Here is an 18,199-nt window from a genome sequence, read left to right as displayed (position 1 = left end):
GGTGGGTGAGGCTGCAAGGAGACTACTTTCCAAAGGGACATGTTAAACTGAGATATGCTTGTGCCAAACACCACCATCCCTTCATATAGTCACTCATTCAACAAATATATACCGAGTGCTTACCTTGTGACAGCCACTGTACAAATGCTAAGGATACAAATAAGTAGGATCTCTGTTTTCAAGGACGTAAACTATGAACTAAACTCTGTAGACATATTAACAGGCCATTAGTTACAGGCTGTAACAAGGGAAGCCCAGGGAAGGCTGTGGGGAACACATCACTAGGGCTGAGATGAGACGGGAAGGATAAGTTGTAGTTAGCTAGGTGAGGCAGGAAGAACAGTCTTGCTAGAGCTCTAGGAATGGCTGAAGATACAAAAGACCAAAGAGCTTGTTCAGGGATTGCAAATACTTTGCTATGGCTGGGTCTTGTATGCCATGTTGAGTGCTCTCGACTTTCTCCTAGGATAATGAGTCATTGGAGTATTTTAATCAAGGAGTGATATGATCAGATTCGTGCTTTAAAAATATATCACTACAATAAAGTGTGGAGAATGAGTTGGGGGAAGGAAGACCAGGGACCCACTGAAGTCATTGTTGTGTCTCAGTGAGAGATGATAGTGGCTGAACTAAGGCAGAGGCAATGAAAACAGAGAAGCAGACGCATTCCTGGGACATTTAAAAGTTAGAATGGACAAAGCTCGGTGCTTGATTGGATGTGAGATGTAAACAGTCAATCAAGGATGACAGTTTCCGGTTCAGGCAGCTGGGTAGATGGCTCACTCTAGAGGCAGCTCTGAAAAAGAGAGGAGGATGTGCCAGTTTAAAGGAGATTTCTGGTACAAAGGTCCATTCGGCCTCACACTACTCTTTAAGGGAAGAAAGACCTCCTTTGGGAACTTAGTGGTATCTGAAATCTGACTAGGGTACTTACCCACACTGTTCCATCAACTAATCCGTTCCATCAACTAATAGTCATTACATATCACTTATTTATCCATAGTATCCCAGTATTCCATAGATCCCAGTGTCCAACTATGCAGATTGGTAGCTGCATAGTTTTTCAGCTTTATTGACATATAATTGACAATATTGTAAGATATTTAAAGTGTACATGGTGATGATATATGTGTACATTGTGAAATGATTCCTCTCATCTGGTTAACACCCATCACCTCATATATTTGTCTTTTTTTTTTATGAGAACATTTGAGTTCTATTCTTTTAACAAATTTCAATCATACAATACAGTGTTACTGACTATAGTCACCATGTTATGCATTAGATCCTCAGAACTTATTCATCTTACAGCTGAAAGTTTGTACCCTTTTACCAACCTCTCCCTATTTCCTCTACCACTGCAACACCCCAGCTCCTAGCAACCACTTTTCTATTCTCCGTTTCTATGAGTTCCACATTTTTTTCTTTTTAGAGTCTACATATAAGTGATACTATGCAGTATTTGTCTTTCTCTGTCTGGTGTATTTCACTTAGCATAATGTCCTCCAGGTCCATCTATATTGTCACAAATGGCAGGATTTCCTTCTTTTTCATGGCTGAATAATATTTCATTTTATATATATATATATATATATATATATATATATACACACTATATCTATATCCATTCATCTGTTCACAAGACACTTTGTTTTCGTAACTTGGCTATTGTGAAGAATGCTTCAATGGACATAGGAGAGTAGCTATCTCTTTGAAAAAGTGCTTCTCAAAGTCAGAATTACAGCTGTAAGTTTCTCTAGGCTTTCCCGCTCACCCCACCCCCTATATTAATGTGTGAGCTACCATGTGCTGCCTTAGAGAAAAGTATTTCCTCACTTTCTTTTCCCATGGTTGCATTAATTTTTTCTCTCTTTAGTTCCTCCTTCACTGTCTTAGTCTTTGATAGAGTTTTGACTTGGATAGAGGTTAAATACTTTACAGAAAACCCTGAATAAGTTGTTTTATATGGCCAGAGGCCTGGAAAATATTTTCCGGGCTCTGGAGTTTCATGAGCACCTCTCATAAAAGTGTTAGAAGTGTTAGAGTTTCAGTAACAGATGTTATTGATCAAAGTCTTCCTCGAAATACTTGTGTTTGATGCAATTTCATTTCACATTTTGTGCTTGGCTTTCCCAAGCTGAGGTGTGAAATTCAAGCATCAGAGAAACCAGCAGAGCTCGTGGGTTGAAGTTAATAACACAGTCAATATGAACCTATGTAGTCCAGATTAATAAAATAAAATGCAAAGATGTGAGAGCCTAACCTCACACATCCAAAGATATCATCTTGCAAATCTGTTTCCTGGGGGCCAGTGGGTGCCTAGGCCACTGGGCCAAGAGGGATGCGGAATATACTTTAAGATGACTCTCCAATTAATCAGTGAAACTCTATTTTTGTCAAACAAAGGTATTAGAATCTCCAACTCACTTCTCAAGGATGGTGCCAGGATTACTGAAGTTGTTTTGAATGACCAGTCTAATGCAAATAAATGTTGCTTTTTAAGGATGTAGTATTATCAAGGTTATTGCATAATCGGTGAAGATATGGGATGTTGAATATTTAGGTCATTTGATTAAAAGAGGATACCAGTGTGATCATGGCCCAGGACTGGATTTCTATTCCAGACGTATTTTTAGTTTTGCACAGAGAACATGTCTTGTTCCAAAGGCAGACCACCTCTAGCCCCAATCCATTACCTCTCATGTGCTAGGCTGAGGCTTCAGTTTGCTAATGGATAAATAATGCAGCTTTCTTGGCCCACTGCTGTGGGTAGATAGGCTGCCTTTGTATGTAAAAGTATATTATTATAGGCTACAGGCCTTAGAAGTCTAAACAGGCTTTTGACAGCATCTAGTCCTAATTTCTTCATTTAAGTTGAGGAAATTAAGGGCAAAGAGAGTAACTGGTTTGCCTAAACTCACCTAGTTAGTGCCAGAGTCAGGGCTAAAATGTGGATTTATTGAAAAGTCCAATGTTTTCACTACAGCATTGTGCCATATCCATTCTTCTCTAGGATTCCCTTCTAAAATGTTTGGGTGCTTGAGTTGAACACAAATCCCTAGTGAGCCGGTAACCGATAAAGTGCACTACAATCTTTGGTACCACCTGATATTTCACTAAAGATTTTTGGTTGTTTGTTGCAACTCCCAAGAGTACCGCACTTCTCTAGGCAGACAGCCAAAAAGCAACAAATCCGTCTGCCATCCCTGTAGTCAGGCGGGCAGTGCAGGAACCTGCAAGGCAACTTCTGAACAGCATTCTTGAGACCAAATCAAGCCAGCCGCTCTGATTACAACATATGATAATCAGTGCCCATCCTAATTAAATTGACAGGATTTCTGCCAAGGTGGATGTCCTGCTTGCTGCATTCACAGATTCTGTCAATCAGTCATGTTCAGTTATTCAGCCACCCCCATTTGAGGACCTGCTACACACAGAGCCCAATAAAAATGTCCTTGTAATGTGGGCAAAAGTTTGGCCATGAGTTGTAATCTCCCCAGGTACAGTTTACAGGTAGAGATTTCCCAGGCTGGGGGCCCTAATGACATATGACTTTCTATCATGGTTTTCAAGAGGAAATGGAAAATTGGTCTTCATGGTCCTTCTTGGCCCTGAGATTCTCCTTTAAAAAAATATTTATTACGTACTTTTTTCACATTATAAAAGGAATATATGTTTATTGTGAAAAATGCAGAAAATTACAAGAAAGGCACTCATAATTCCGATATAATGGTAGCTACTTCCAATCTTTTTGCTCAAATTTTTCCAATCTGTTTTTGAGGCATAGCTAGAAGTATACATCTATTTATTTTTTGTGAAATTGACATTCCATTGTACCCCACCCTGAAATTCTCGGAATCTACAAGGAATTCAGAGCTAAACACAGTTCTTGCTCAAAGCCTGGTATGTGATTGTTGCTTCATAAACATTTGTTAACTGAATGGAGAGGGAGACAGTGGTCCGTAGTCTTGAGCAGCCCCATTGGAAGATCTCACACTCAGGCCATGCCCGGATCCTGGCTACAATCTTTGCATGCAAAGGAAACATAATGAACTAGAAACTGACTATTTTCTTTCAAGAAAGCTTCCCCCTCCCAGGGGAGCATCAATAGTAATTCATTTCCCGTTTTTTGTGCTCATTATTTATTTCAGGAGATTCCATTTGATCCGAGAGCGAAACATACAAGAGACTTGCTAGAAGCATGGATCTCAGTGAAAAATGGCCTTTGGAGGAAGGAGCCTGGTTGTCTCATGCTGGAATCCATCATTTTGCCAACACCAGAGTGGGTATGGCTGCTTTTGATGTCCCTGATTCACGTGGTACTCTTCAGCTCCTGCACTCATTGTGCCAACCCAGCTGTACTCAGTACGTGCCAGGGCTGTTTGTCTTTTCAAAAGCAGCCAGGTGGTGGAGTCAGACAGAGCTGGGTTCAGATGCTGAATTTCCTACTTACAGGCTATGTGGCCTTGAGAAAATCTATCATTTCCTCAGCTCTAACATAAGAATAAGAATGCCCACTTCATAGAGTTGTGATAAGGACGTCATGAGTAACGAAGCTGTCATTTACCGAGCCCTTACCCTAGCCAGGTGGGGAGTTAATCATACAGCTTTGAGCACCTAACATGTATCAGACACTATATTCCTGCTTATCTTGTCTCCTCTCCTCTCAACAGCGCTGCAAGGATTAATGTTGACAATAATGCAATCAGTATAAACAAAGTAGGTCAGCTCATTTTCCCTTCTTTTTCTTTGTACTAGCATCTGATTAATGCAACTCAGCATTAAATAGTGGGATGTTATCACTGTCCAGGAGTGGAGCATACAAATCTAAGAACTATAAGCCTGACTCAGAGCTGTGGTCCTCTTGCAGGGCTAAGAATCCACCATCTACCATGCCCCAAATCTACTGGAGGTCTACTTTGGTTGTAGGAGCCATTCTATGGATGGGGAGATCAAAGGCCACTGAGAGTAATACATTCACATGATGCTTTTAGTAAGGATATGCCTCCCATTTGTTTGTTGTTCATGCATTCATTCAACAAATATTATTGAGCATCTACTGTGTGCCAAGCACTGAGAATACAAAAGAGAGAGCAAGATAACATGGAGATCACCATGTGCCCCATCTCTAAAATGGGGTAACTTATACAGCAACAAACATTTACTGAGTTTCTGCACTACACCAGGGTACATCTTCCAACCAAGACTACTACACACAATGGGAGATTCCCTCAAAGGAAGGTCAATGCTCTCAGAGAAGAATGCAGTCCAGCCAAAAACCAACAACTCTTCACTCCTGTGACCTGTCACACTGCCACCCTAGCTGCTTTTTAGAAATTCTTAAGCCAGTATCTCCTCACAGCCCAGAGTACAGTTGAACCTCCTCAGCTCAAAACACAGCCCTTCTTGATCTGACCCCTGCCTGCCTCTCTAGACTCGTCTCCTGCTGCTCATCACTAAAAACAAACCCCTTCCTCATTGCTATATCCACCTACCTCTGGATCCTTGAATACATCGTGCTGTCACACACGTGTGAGCCATTGCAAAGGCTATTATTCTATTTGCCTTCTACTTGGCCAGCTCCTATTCATCTTTGAAGCTTCAACTTAAGTCATCTATTCTGGGATCTCTTCCTGCTGCTGCTCCCTACACACTCCCATCCTGGTTTGAATGAGAGGTTCCTCCTCAGAGCTGCCAATGAACTCACAGATCCCTGTATTGCAGTGCTTACCACACTGCACTGTGATTGCCCATATCTGGACAGCGTGTGAGCTTCCTGGGGCAGACATCTTGTTTTATTCATCTTTGCATCCCTTTCACAAGTAGCCTGGCAAATCCTTGATGTATATTTGATGGTTAGCTGGCTGGGTGGCTCGTTGAATGAATGGGGAAATGAATGAATTATGGGTGGGACCACATCCTCTGTGTATCTCCACTTTCACTGAGAGCCTTTTTTCTCTATGGCAACCCAACTGCTTCTGGCACCACTACATCACTTCACCTTACTTTCGGTTCACCTATAGCATTTCATTCAACGACCTCAGGCTTGTTCACCAAAGCTTGAAGGCAGAGGACAGACAGGAAGCAGGTATGGTTTGTCCACCAGTGCTTTTGTAACCTAGGCAATGGAATCATCCACCATAGAATTTTAGAACTGATAGGAGCCTTAGGGATCACTGTGACAAAGAGGTGGCTAGAAACTGCTTATTGTGACTAGCTCCAAGCACTAGCGCATCCCTCTGTGAGTTTACCATATCATGTATCTGCAATCTTTGGGGCATGGCTGGCTAACAGGAAGGAGGACCAGATCTGTGTCTAGATCTGCCTAATGGAGAGGCACTGCTCTCAGGTAAGTGATGAGCTTCTGGGGCTGATGAAGAAGCTGAGCTCTGGTGAGCAACAGATACCATGATATCCGGCCCCAGTTCAGGCAATCGGTGTGTGATGATGGAGGTGTCCAAGGCAGAGTACAGTAGTGTTATGGTTTGTGGGTAAAACACCATAACAAGGAATCGATGTGGCTAAAATTTGAAAATCTTTGTGGGCAGCTGATGTTAGGGTTGTTCTCAGAGGCCTGGGCTAGGATTCAAGGAAAGAGCTCAGGTCTTAAAAGGTCTAGGTGAGGTGTCAAAATGGGAGCCTAGTGAAATCTTAAAGTGAGATGAGGAAACTCACACTCAGAAACGAAAAGTGGAAACCCCTATGTGGCAGGCCTAAGATAGAACTGGACAAATTACAAAAAAAATATTCATAATCATTTTTTAAGTAGATACATTACACCAGACATCATGCTAAGCCTTTTTGTATAGATATAGACTGTCTCAATTCATTGTCACAACCAGCTTATTCTCATTTTATGAATAAAGAAACAGCCTGAAGAGGCTGAAATATTTGTGCAAGGCTGGTAAATGGCAGGGTAGGGATTTGAACCTAGATCTGCCTAACCTCGAGCCCGCCGTGGGCTACTGCCCCTTAATTCACCCTCGAACACCCTCTACTCTGCCTTCTCAGTTTAAGGCTCTGGTGGTCCAGTTAAGATTTCTATTACTGGTTACTTCATTGTCATTGTAGAAAGGAGAACTAAGTCTGCGCAGGGCCAGGAAATAAACAGTGCTGTCACAATGTGTGGATTATCATTCAAGACTTTCCTACAGCTGCCTCAGCTAGTGCGTTGCCATGGCCCTGGCCCACCTGCCTGAGAGCGTCTTTCTTCCACATCCCACACCCGTCCCACCTCTCCCACTACGGGCTAGCTCCATATTTGAGGCCAATGTGGGCCGATAGGGTTTCCATTTCTAGTGAAGTACCAGGGAAAGTCCGGGAAGTGTCTAGGCTTCCGGGTTTTGGGCTTGGCTTCATGGAATCCTCTGAGAACTGCATTATCTGCCAGGGAGGCTCAGTCATTCTGGTGAGTCATAGGCCTTGAGGCAGGGCCAGATCCATGGAACATCTGCCTTTGTGTTATCCTCAGAGCATCTCAGGCTGCCCTTCGGGTGGGATAGCCTCCAGGAAACTGGCTGAGGAGAACCCAGGATGTCCGTGGGTGATGTGGAGTTTCTGGAGGAAAGTCCCTGCACCACTCCTGCTTCCTACACCTCTACAAATACCCTCAAGGACCTGGGCCAGTGGTTTTGCAAACTTACTTTAAAGGTCAGGAATACATTTTCCAAATGAAATCATATGCAGTGCCTGACACACAAAACAGAAGGGGACCAGTGTTGAGCCAGAGCCCTGTCTCTGACTGGAGCATTGCAAGCTGGATTCGGCCGCTCCTTCGATTTGCCAGCTGCCACATCATACTCGTGGGGATTTGGTGCAGGAGGGGAGGCCTCCACACCCCTTCTCAGTGAGTCTATAAAACACTTATTCTTCCTGTTATAGATGTGCTCACTCAGCTGTTTGGGAATCCTGCTGTCATCCACTCTTCCCAGGGGACTCAACCCGCTTAAGCTCCTCATTCCAGGAGAGGCAGGAAGTGTGGGAAACATAACCTGGCAGTAGGGGCCAGATGTGTCTAGAAATGTAGTGGTGCTGTTCCATTATGATGATAAAAACAGGAAGGAGCAGATTGCCCTTCTCGTGCCCCTCAAGGTCAGGGAGCATTTTAACACGTCAGGAAGGAAGAAAGGAACTTTTTCTGAGAGCAGTCTGTGTGCCAAGCACTGCCATGGACAAGATTTCATTTCATTCAAATCCTCGCTGAAATCTCATCAAGTAGTTATTATCTCCATTTTGCAGATGAGGAAAGCCAGTCTTGGAAAGGCAATGTAACAAAGCCAAGCTCAAACAGCCAATGCCAGTAGAGCTCCCATTCAAACTCAGGTCTTCGTGCTCCAGAGCTATGCTCTGTCAGTTTCAAAGGGCAACACCATTTGGCATCTCCACCTTTCTGTGAAGCTTGATCCTTTTTATCTATTTCTCTTCCATATGATATGGTAAAAAGACTAATACAACGGAGTCTGTTACCCATGATCTCCTATCGGCATTTTTTGAAACAAGTTTCATAAAGCTCTTTTCCTTTTATGGAGGAGATCACAGTCTAGGCAAGTTTGGAGACGTATCAAAGATTAGTGGCAGAACTTGGGCTAGAACCCAGGCCTATGCTTCTCCTTCTGGCACCTGTACTATGCTGATTGCTAAGGCCATAGCTTCTTGGAAAAATCATTTTATTGTGAAAGAAAAGAGGCCACTGCAACCCAAGATGACTCTATTTGCAGTCTCTGAAAGAAGCGATTCCCTCTCAGGCCTCTGTCCAAGATGCTGGGGTGGAAAATGTGAGATCAGAGTGGTCTCTGCATCACAGCAGAAATTTGCATTCATCCTATGGATTTCTTTTTTAATGGTTCAGTCGTGGATTTCAATTGCAGCAAATGTTTTTGCCTTTAATCTTAACACAGGGTGTTTTGTCTGATTTCACTCAATAGATCCAACTGAGGGTGAGTTTGAAGTGTATGATTTTCCTCTGCAGGGACATTTTTCTGTGTATATTTTTGGAATGGTTCTTTATTCTGATTCATGTCCACATACACCTTCTAGGAGCTTCTTGGCTCAGGCAGAGTTTATTTCCTTTGATATGATGTTGAGTGAGGAGTCTTTTAAATCTTCATCTCTGTTCCATACTTGGTAATAGGGATCCTGGGGAGCTGGACGGATCCAATTTGTTTATATATTTCACAAAACACCTTGCTTTTGGTAATAGCATCTACTGCATTGGTGTTTGAATTTTTCGGAGAACATATTTAGCATTTTTACCAAAATGAATCCTTGGCTTCCTGTCAGACTTAATTTCGTATCGTCTCTTGTGTTATATTGTCATTGCTAAGGATAATGATCCTTTTTTTCAGGTGAGATTTGGTTAACTATTTTTCCTATAGAGCCCATTTCTTTCTTCTGGAAGTTATAAAACACTTAAAGCCATTATCTGAGGCTTGATTTTCCTTTGAGGGTAATAAAGCAACCATGTTTTCTTTCTCCCTTTCATCAAAGATTGTAAAGAAGTAGGGTGGGTCATGCTAAAAGAAAAGAAAAGAATTGCTCCCTCAGAGGAGAAATGTCCTTTGGGCCAACTCAGCCTTGGAGCCAATGCTGTGACCAATTAAGTGCAAATTTCTTTTTGATGAAAGCTTATGGGGGGGCATATGCTTGTCCTTGGTGTCCTCTGTTGGTTTGTCCAAAGAGGATGCAGATAAGAGACAGGATAACAGAAGACAGACATGCTGTGCTCAGGCAGCCAGGGCCCCACTTTTCCCTCTTAAATCAGGCCTGCCCACGCTCCCCAGGGAGATGAGGGGAGGAGGGGCAGGCATCGCTTCTCCTCTCTGCTCTAACTAGCAGAACGCCTCCAAGGGACAGAAGGCTACCTGCAGGGAAGAAGAGCAAAAGGCAGTGCTGGCAGGAGAGGAAGGCAGGAGGGCTCAGCCCACTTCTTTCTGTCTTTGATGCTTCAAATTGGTGACCTCCCAGGGGTTGGGGTTAGGAAGGCTGGACACAGATCCTAGTGGCCTCTGGCTACCATTCTAACTTGTTACTATGACATTTGTGTAGCTCTTTCTTACAAAGGGAAATGATAATATACCTTGGCTGAAAAAACTTCTCCCCATGTAGCATTTAGCCCCTCACCCAGCTCTTGGAGGAAGAAGCCGTATCTGTGTGAGATCTCATCTCCCCCCTTTCTCCACTGACCAAATTGCTGTGTAGCCCCTAGGGACCCCGGAGTCAAAGCAGCTTATTAAGGCTGGCTGGGTACAGAATCAGGGGCCCTCTCTGTGGCCTTTCCTCTAAGCAGAGACTGCAGCTAAGGCAGCCCTGCCACTTCTGCTGCAGCAGCCAGCCAGAGGATGACGGCATTCCCAGACTGCCCGGGGCATCGTCCTGACCCTCACCTGCAGTCTCTGCACGCTGAGCAGGATGCCATAATGGACATTGTGCTCAGAACTCCTCTTCTAGCCCCCCTCCAAAGCATTTGGAGCATGTTCTTAGCTCTGGACGTGGAGCCAAGTATTCCTTTGATCCTAGAGTTATAGCTGATGTTGTTATATAGCCAAACTTCATTTACCGAGGAGTGAGGGTTCTCATGGAGTTTTCCAGATAGCTGAAGTACAACCCTTTATGCCTACATTTTGTTCAAAGTTTTACTGTTTTCTGATAGCTGGTAAGACATTTTTCTATGGCTTTTTCTACAGTTTCTTGCCCTACTAAACAGAAAATAGTCACACCTCAACTTATGATTGGAGTTGACCAAAATTTCATTTAGAAATATATTGCCTTTAATTTGCAATTTATAATATGATATCGAACTTGTTCAAACAGTTCACATACACATTTGAATATGCTTAAAAAAAAAAGTCTGCCGGGACACACAAGAAGCTGTGGACAGGGTTTCACTCTGGGGATGGAGACTGAGATGGGATGGGAAAGAGGACTTCCGTTTTTTGGTTTATACTCATCTGTACTAAATGCTTTTCCCTTTACCTCGAACATATATTATTTGCTTATTTGATAAAAATTAACTTAGAACTATACATTATTATATGTTGTGTTTTTCCTTTACTTTGAACATATATTATTTGCTATATAATAAAACTAATTTAGAATTATATAGTATGTATATTATAATATATATGTATATATGTGCATATATATACATATGAATATTAAAGCTAGGATTGGGTTCCCAGGCTAGCTCCCAAAACCCTGCACAACTCATGATGTAGCAGGGCAATAGTAAGAGTGGATTGAGATATTAGGCCCCTGTGTAATCTGCTTCTGTGGGAAACCTGAGTCCCAGAAATATTTTACCCTGAGCCCCGGAGATACTTCCTCCTTGCCGCTTTCTCCTCACGGCCCACTCTCTAATAAATGCTGCCCTAGAAATAGGAGGAAGGACTCCCTCTTCCTGTCTGCAGGGGCTATGGCAGCAGGAGGCTCACTCTTCTCCTAGGACACTCAAAAGAGGGGACTCCGGCAGGCTCAAGCCCTCTACGTGGGGGAGAAAGGAACATTTACTACGCACCCAGTGGGTGCTTGGTCTGCCTCATACTTTACACAGTTTTGCTTCTTCTGACAATCCAGTGAGATAGTATTCTTGTCAGGAAACTGAGGCTCTGAGAGGTTTAGAAGTATCCCTGAGATTTCCCCCTAATACTTGACAGTGCAGAGCTTCCAACCTACAAACTTGTGCACTGTCCTTTATAACTCAGTGATCCTCCAGCAGAACCATTTCTTTATGAGAAGGCTATAAAAGTCCAGTACAGATAGGCACTTTGGACACTGCCTGAGGTTCAGTAAGGTCCTCTGTCAAGGAATCCCTTATTAGGAGGTGAGTGACATGAGGGCAGGAACCTGATCACCTTTGTATTTGCAGTGCCTAGCACAGTCCTGGAAGCATGGTAAATTCCCCATGAATGTTTGTTTGATTAACAGGACATATTATTGTTTGATCTGCTCTGCTTCCTACGATAGAAAATTGGAATCATATATTTTAGAAAAATTTTCAACAGCAAATATTGAAACAAGAAAAATATTTTCTCATTAACCTTCAGTTGATTAGGAAATTCAAACAACTAAAGTGCTATAAGGAAAGTTCTTGGCTTATGAATCATCCATTCATAGGAACAAATTGAAGGGGAGTCTGCTGGAAGTTAGAACAGCTTGGCAGGCTCCAGAACCTAACCACCAGGGGGAACATTGATGTCGCTCTCCCCATGGGGAAACCTGCTTCCAGCTCCAGGTAACCAACTTTCAAGCCAACGCTTAGAGCAAAAACGAAAAGTCAGGGGCAATGTAACATTGCCCTTAATTTGAAGCACACTCCGTGGTTAGCGACTCTGTTCAGTAAGTGAAAGTTGTTAAAGGAAAGAGCCCATTTTTCTCAGCTGTAAAGGAGCATGCCATCCAATAACTCATATTTGCTTGTTTTTCACAATGTGACAGTCTCTCTTCTGGGGGCTCGAAGTGCATTAGTTTAGTGTACTCTCACCACAACCCTATGAGTTAGGTATGATTATTATCTCCATTTTTGCAGAAAACTGAGGCTGGTAGAAATGAAATTACTAGTTAATAGTGGAGCTGGTATTAGAACCAAGATCCAGCTGACCCCAAAGCCCTCTATAGACTGTCTCTCTTGGAACACGAAGGCTGGTTCTCTCTCGATATGATGGGGAAATGGATGAGACTGAATGTGCAGACGGTCTGTTTGAGTCCATCCACTCATGGGCTCAGTGGATCAAAAGTGGTCCTGCTGTTAGGACCAATAACTGACCACTAGAATTGGCAATGGCAAGGCCAGTCTTGACCTTGACAGGAACTACTTTGAAAGCCTATTTGCCTTTAAGAGCAAAATGAAGAAGTGGACACAATGAATGCAGACAATTCTTTTGATGAATGTTGTTGTAAAAGGCAAATGAGAATTGAGAGTGGTAGTTGGAGAGAGGTGGAGCCAAGGAAGGATTTTTTTTAAAGATAGGAACATAGTGGCATGTCTTTATACTGATGGGAATGACCTAAGACAGAAGAAAACATTAATTTAGGTAGGAATGGGGAAAAGCCAGGTGAGAGGGCACATGATCTGATCCACAATGGAGGGGTTGGCCTTAGATGGAGGACAGGTGGTTCCTCCATAGTAACAGAAGCAGGAGAGTATGTAAACCAGGCAAGTATAGAGTGATTGCTGGGCTGCACTAAGGTCCACTTGAGATTGGTCATCACAAATTGAAAATAAGACCAGGCAGCATGATGGTATGCTTCTCCAATCATCTTTTAGCTGGGTGCTGGCAGAGAGAAAGGGTGGAGAATTAACTTTTATGAGGGTTGTAGTTTTTTCAACTAAGTAGTATGGAGAGAGAGAGAGATGAATTTGAAGGTATATGTAAAAGAGAAATGATAATAATTAACCTGGAAACTAAGGTGGGTAAAGGAGGTAGGAAGGTCATGAGGAGAGTAAGGGACAGAGAAAAGGTCATGGGATAAGTAAATTACAGGTGCTGTTAGCGTCAAGGAGACACTGGATTAAGATAACAGAGAGAATGTGCTGGAAAGGTAGGAGGTGATGGTTGGAGAGGAGAATGCTTGTCATTGAGATTATGAGTGGGGTTACTATGAGAGCAGGGAGCTGCAACGGTTGGAGGAAGTCAAGAACAGGAGAGGATGTTGAAGAGTTGAGAGACCAGAGTAGGAGAAGAATCTACTATGTAGATTCGGAAATAAAAATTATCAAAGGAATAGTATTGGGGAAAGTGACAGTGAGCCGGAAGCCAATATCTTCAAGAAATGAGGTGAAATAACCCAAGGGTCTATAGATGGCAGCAATAAGTAGGAGCGGTGGGTAATATGGTCTGTTATTTTTAAGGAGAGCCAGGTTTTGATCAGAGTAAGAAATTGAAAGAAACATTCAGAGAAGAGGCTGAGGATATGGGGGATTTTGCTGGTGATGAACCATGAATTCCCGAGGGCAAATGGGAGGATTCCAGGAGGTGGGAGGGGATGGTGTGAGGCGTGCAAACATTCACTCAAGCACATTCACTTTCCGAATTGGGGAGCTCAGATTGTCAGGAGTGGGAAAAAAGAAGAGGATAGAGAGATAGGCTAGGCAGCTCAAGAATGGCTGCTTCAGTGGGAAGGACAGCCCCACCCTGCTTCCCTGGCATTCCTCCATGAGCAGTGATGGCTAAAGTGGCTACTTTCTATCCATCAAGGTAATTTGCAAACCAAAAGCTGACAGTGGAAAACCCAGAGATGGCTGAGTGTTTACAGAATTAGAGCACATTGGCACAGAGCTGGAGGCCCCAGGCTGCTGCAGCTGGTGAACTGATCACTTTGAGACTAGAGAAGGCACCCAAGAGGTTGCCCAGGCCGTTGAATCCAGTCTCCAAGGACAAGCATGGAGGAGGGACAACTATTTTCTAGGATTGCTCCTTCCTTCCTCTTAACTCCTCCTGGCATCGGTGCAGGCTCTCTCTCTGGAACATATCCCAGAAGCCCAGGGCTCTCCCAGGCACAGCAGTCAGCCAGTCCTGGGGGAAAATACATAATGCATCTGCCCAAGTTATTCAGGCCACTGACCCGGAGAGGGGGATTCCCACAAGCTGACATGAATTACCTTAGGATCTACAACTCAGACTCTCAGACGATAACTTTTGTTTCTACGTTCTGCATTTGAAACTGCTCAACTCTATAGAGTAGAAGGAGCATCACTCTGCTCTCCTCAGTCAGACAGACATACAGATATGCACACACACATCACAGTGTTGTGCAGTCATCCATAAGTTTCTTGACTTCCAAGGCTCAGTTTCCCTACCTGTGAAATGGAGACATATTACCTTTCCTCCTTGAACCTGCTGGTTTCTTAAGGGGAGGAAATATTGTTTGGACTGGAGTTAGAATTTAAGTTCAAAAAGAAAGACGGGGTTGGGGGTTGGGGGCATTTGAAGTTCTTCCTCCCTTGCTACAAGACATATTCAAGCTCTGAAAATCCTGCATCTCCCCGTGAGAAACACAGAACAGACGATTTCCCAAGCATCAGAGTAGGACGAACGTAATACAAAAAAGAAGGAATCGTTTTAGAACTGTTTATGCTCTAATTTTTAATAAATGGTCAAAGGCGTGGGGTGGATTGGGGGTGGGGGAGGACGAGGATACCCCCTAACCCGGAGATGGGAGGCAGCGCGCGCGCCGCTGCAGAGCCTGACGGCCTCGGTCGCCTAGCAACGGGAGGAGGGGATGCGCGCCGGGCGCTTGGCGGTGTAGGCGCCAGAGCTCGCTGCCGCCGCTGCTGCCGCGAGCCCTTGGGCTTCCAGAACCCGCTAGGAAACTTTGGGGCTTCTCGGTGTTGGAGGGTCGGCTATAGGCCTGGCGGAGGCAGCGATGCTCCCCGAGGGCTGAGGGCAGAGGATGAGGTCGCGGCCAGGCGCTCCCGGCACGGGGAGCCGCGGGGTCGCACCCCCCGAAAGTTGGCGCGCACCTGCTCGCGCCTGGAAGATGCTCGGGCCCCGGGCCGAACTGCCCCCCAAGTTTCTTTGGCAATCTCTTACCGCCCGGGGATCGGGCGTCCCGAAATCTGCCTGGCCCCAGGTTCGTAGGTTCTGATCGCTCGAAGAGAGAAACCCGCGCTTTTCTAAGGGACCTGCGCGTTAACTGGTGCTTAATCGATTCGTCCTGAATGGTTGCGATTCTATTTTTGTTTTCTGCTTTTCTTCTTCTTCCAGATAGTGAGTTTGTGGAAGCCTCTCCCGCGCCCTACAGCCCAGACGAGTTAGGTAAGTGTGCCCCTTTTGTCTTTTCTTCTCGGAATTCCTCCTGAGAACCGCGAGTTTGGGGGGCGCCGCGACGAAATCAGCCGGAGGGACGGAGGGAAAGGGCCAGGGGGCGCTTCCAGGGTTACATGTTCCCTTCGCGGCGAGAACTGGCCTTTTCTTAGCGCGTGTGCTTTGAGGCGGCGGGGAAAGTGTCAGATGTGCGGTGTCTGTGTGTGTGTGTGTGTGTGTGGCCAGGTCCATGGTGCTGCTCCCTCTGAGGAGCGCAGCACAGCAAACTTCCCGACCTGGGGCCTCTGGAAGCATTCGGATTCATCCTGTCTGGAAAGACGCGGTGGTGGCTGGTTCTGCCTTGCCACGTACCTTGCGCGAGAAGGACATCGTGTGGGTAGTCCTTAACCTGAATTTAATCAAGTCGAGGACCGAAACCGGCGCTCTAGCAATTAAATTCCAGGACCTGGGAGCTGCGTCCCTCCCTGGTTTCTATTCCTCATTCAGCCTGTAGGTGTCTGGCAATAGGGCATTTCGGTCTTCCTAAGCCTATGTCGTTTTAAGTGGAGATTTGTGGTGGGCGAACCTCCAGACTCTTGTCAGAGACAGACTTCCTTCTGTGAAGAAAAGGAAATTTGCATTGTCAGGATCCCTCCAAGTATTTCTGCCATTGAGTTCTACTTGGTGGCTTAGTGTTTGGGTTCTTTTCTTTTTTTCTTCTTTTTTCTCATTCCCCCGTTTAGTTTAGCTGCTAACAATCAAGTCTGTCCTTGCTGTTCTCTTATCACCAGCTTGAAAAGCTTGCCTTCCTACCATGAAATGACAGCTGTTTAAAAATATTTATCCACAACAACACTCTCAGCCTTGGGTACTTTGTTTCTGGTCAGCCTCTCCATCCTGGGATGTATGTCCTCATCGAGTCCGACCCCACCTAAAGTAAAATTCTACCTCAGCAACGACTTTCATTCATTGCTAGGAGCCAGGCCCCCAAAAGAGGTCTGGATCAAGGATGGCATTCCAGGCAGAGAAGAGTACCTTGTTTTCTTCAGAAGATGTATTTCTGACAAATTGTGAGGCAGTCACATTTCTGTAAATGGAATCATAAATTAAATGCGTGAGCAAAACTAGCTTTTAAAGGCATGCTATGGTGAAACCCTTTAGTGAATGAAAGTGACATCTAAACCATAGCTTTGCGTGAAGTGGGTTATTAAGAGGGCAGATTCTTGGTGATCTGCTCCCCACGTGTATAATTGCGTATTAATGACACTAGCCTTGGAAGTCCACGGCGTGACAGAAGCTATTTGGTCCTCTTAAATTATAGATAAGCATAAGCAGTGGCAGGGTGAGCATTCCTTGCTCTGAGAAACTGCTTGTGTAACTACTAAATTGTTTGCATTCACAGAATGATTTATGTAGCAGAAAGGCCCAGGTGTTTGACCCTCTTTCATTTCCGTCTCTCCCTCTGGGACTAACAGACTGGACCGCCTGGATGAGGCACTGATAAATAGGGGGAGCCCTTAAATTAGTGGTTGAGAAGAAGAAAACAGCCTTCTTTCTCTTCAGCTCCTCTGTGAGAAAAGCCCAGTTTCTTGTGTGGAGATGAGAGTGTAACAGGAAACCTGGGGTTCGCTCCTGGGCTCTGGGATTGCAGGATGATTGAGGCTATAAAACACAAGTGTGAGAGTCTGAGACCAGGGTTCTCACTGCTTCACTTCCTTAGTAGATATGTTAACTAGCCTGTTTTCTCATCTTTGAGAAGCTGCGTTTGTGCCAGGTGACCTCTAAAGTGTCATCCAGTTCTGTCTAGCCTCCTGCGATGCTGTGAGGGCCCTAAGGCAAAGGAGGCCCATAGGTACTGGGTATTTATCACTCACGTTCGTGTGCCATGCTGTTTGGGGGCATGGTGTCTCCAAAGGGTTATACTCTTCCTGACGTAACAGCTTGCGGGATGTAGCTGCATTGTTTCCATGCCATTCAGGTCAGGTCAAAGAGGGAGCTGGCATTTCTCCCTTGGAAAGTGTCATGATAGTTTTAGGTGCTTTTCTTAGACACACAAGAGGGAAAAATGCCTTTTTCAGCAGTTAATGAGCTTGTAAAGCAGCCATTCTTTCTGGAAGGCAGATGAGCAGATTCATCCTCTGACCAGAATTTAAGGGACCTGCAGAAGAGGGAGAGGAAGAGGGAAGTCATAAAAACTTAGTCTGAATTCTATCACTTAACTAACTGTGACCTTGGGCAGGTGAGTAGACTGCTCTGAGCCTCAGTTATCTCATCAACCCAATTAGAGACCTTGCGTGGATGTCATAAATGGTGTATGTGAAGTCCTAGCACCATGTGTCATATGTGCAGGTAATCAAGAAGTGCTTGTTACTGTTACCTTATTATTATTCTTATTTGAAAGACACTTATTTCCCATGCGTGAAGGATGGAATAGCTCTTATCAACTATCCCACCTAGTA

General features: G+C 44.5%; 1 protein-coding gene across 11 annotated transcripts in view; it reads left to right on the top strand.

Moving 5' to 3' along the window:
• The window catches only part of AMOTL1 (angiomotin like 1), a 155,464-nt gene that overhangs the window by 16,768 nt on the left and 120,497 nt on the right, over positions 1 to 18,199 (top strand). For 3 of the 11 annotated variants that reach the window (XM_014835373.3, XM_044753484.2, XM_070490428.1), the window contains exons 2-3: positions 4,152 to 4,286; positions 15,702 to 15,752. In XM_014835373.3, the coding sequence (XP_014690859.2) occupies positions 4,202 to 4,286; positions 15,702 to 15,752 (136 nt within the window). In that variant the 5' untranslated portion in view covers positions 4,152 to 4,201. Of the gene's footprint in view, positions 1 to 4,151; positions 4,366 to 15,134; positions 15,568 to 15,701; positions 15,753 to 18,199 lie in introns of those variants that run through there. The other 8 variants (XM_070490424.1, XM_070490422.1, XM_070490425.1 and 5 more) reach the window with 4 other exon arrangements.

This window comes from Equus asinus, chromosome 20, assembly GCF_041296235.1.
Source record: "Equus asinus isolate D_3611 breed Donkey chromosome 20, EquAss-T2T_v2, whole genome shotgun sequence".
Classification (NCBI taxonomy): Eukaryota; Metazoa; Chordata; class Mammalia; order Perissodactyla; family Equidae; genus Equus; species Equus asinus.
The sequence above is the reverse complement of the archived record's forward strand: the minus strand, read 5'-3'. Positions and strand labels throughout refer to the sequence as shown.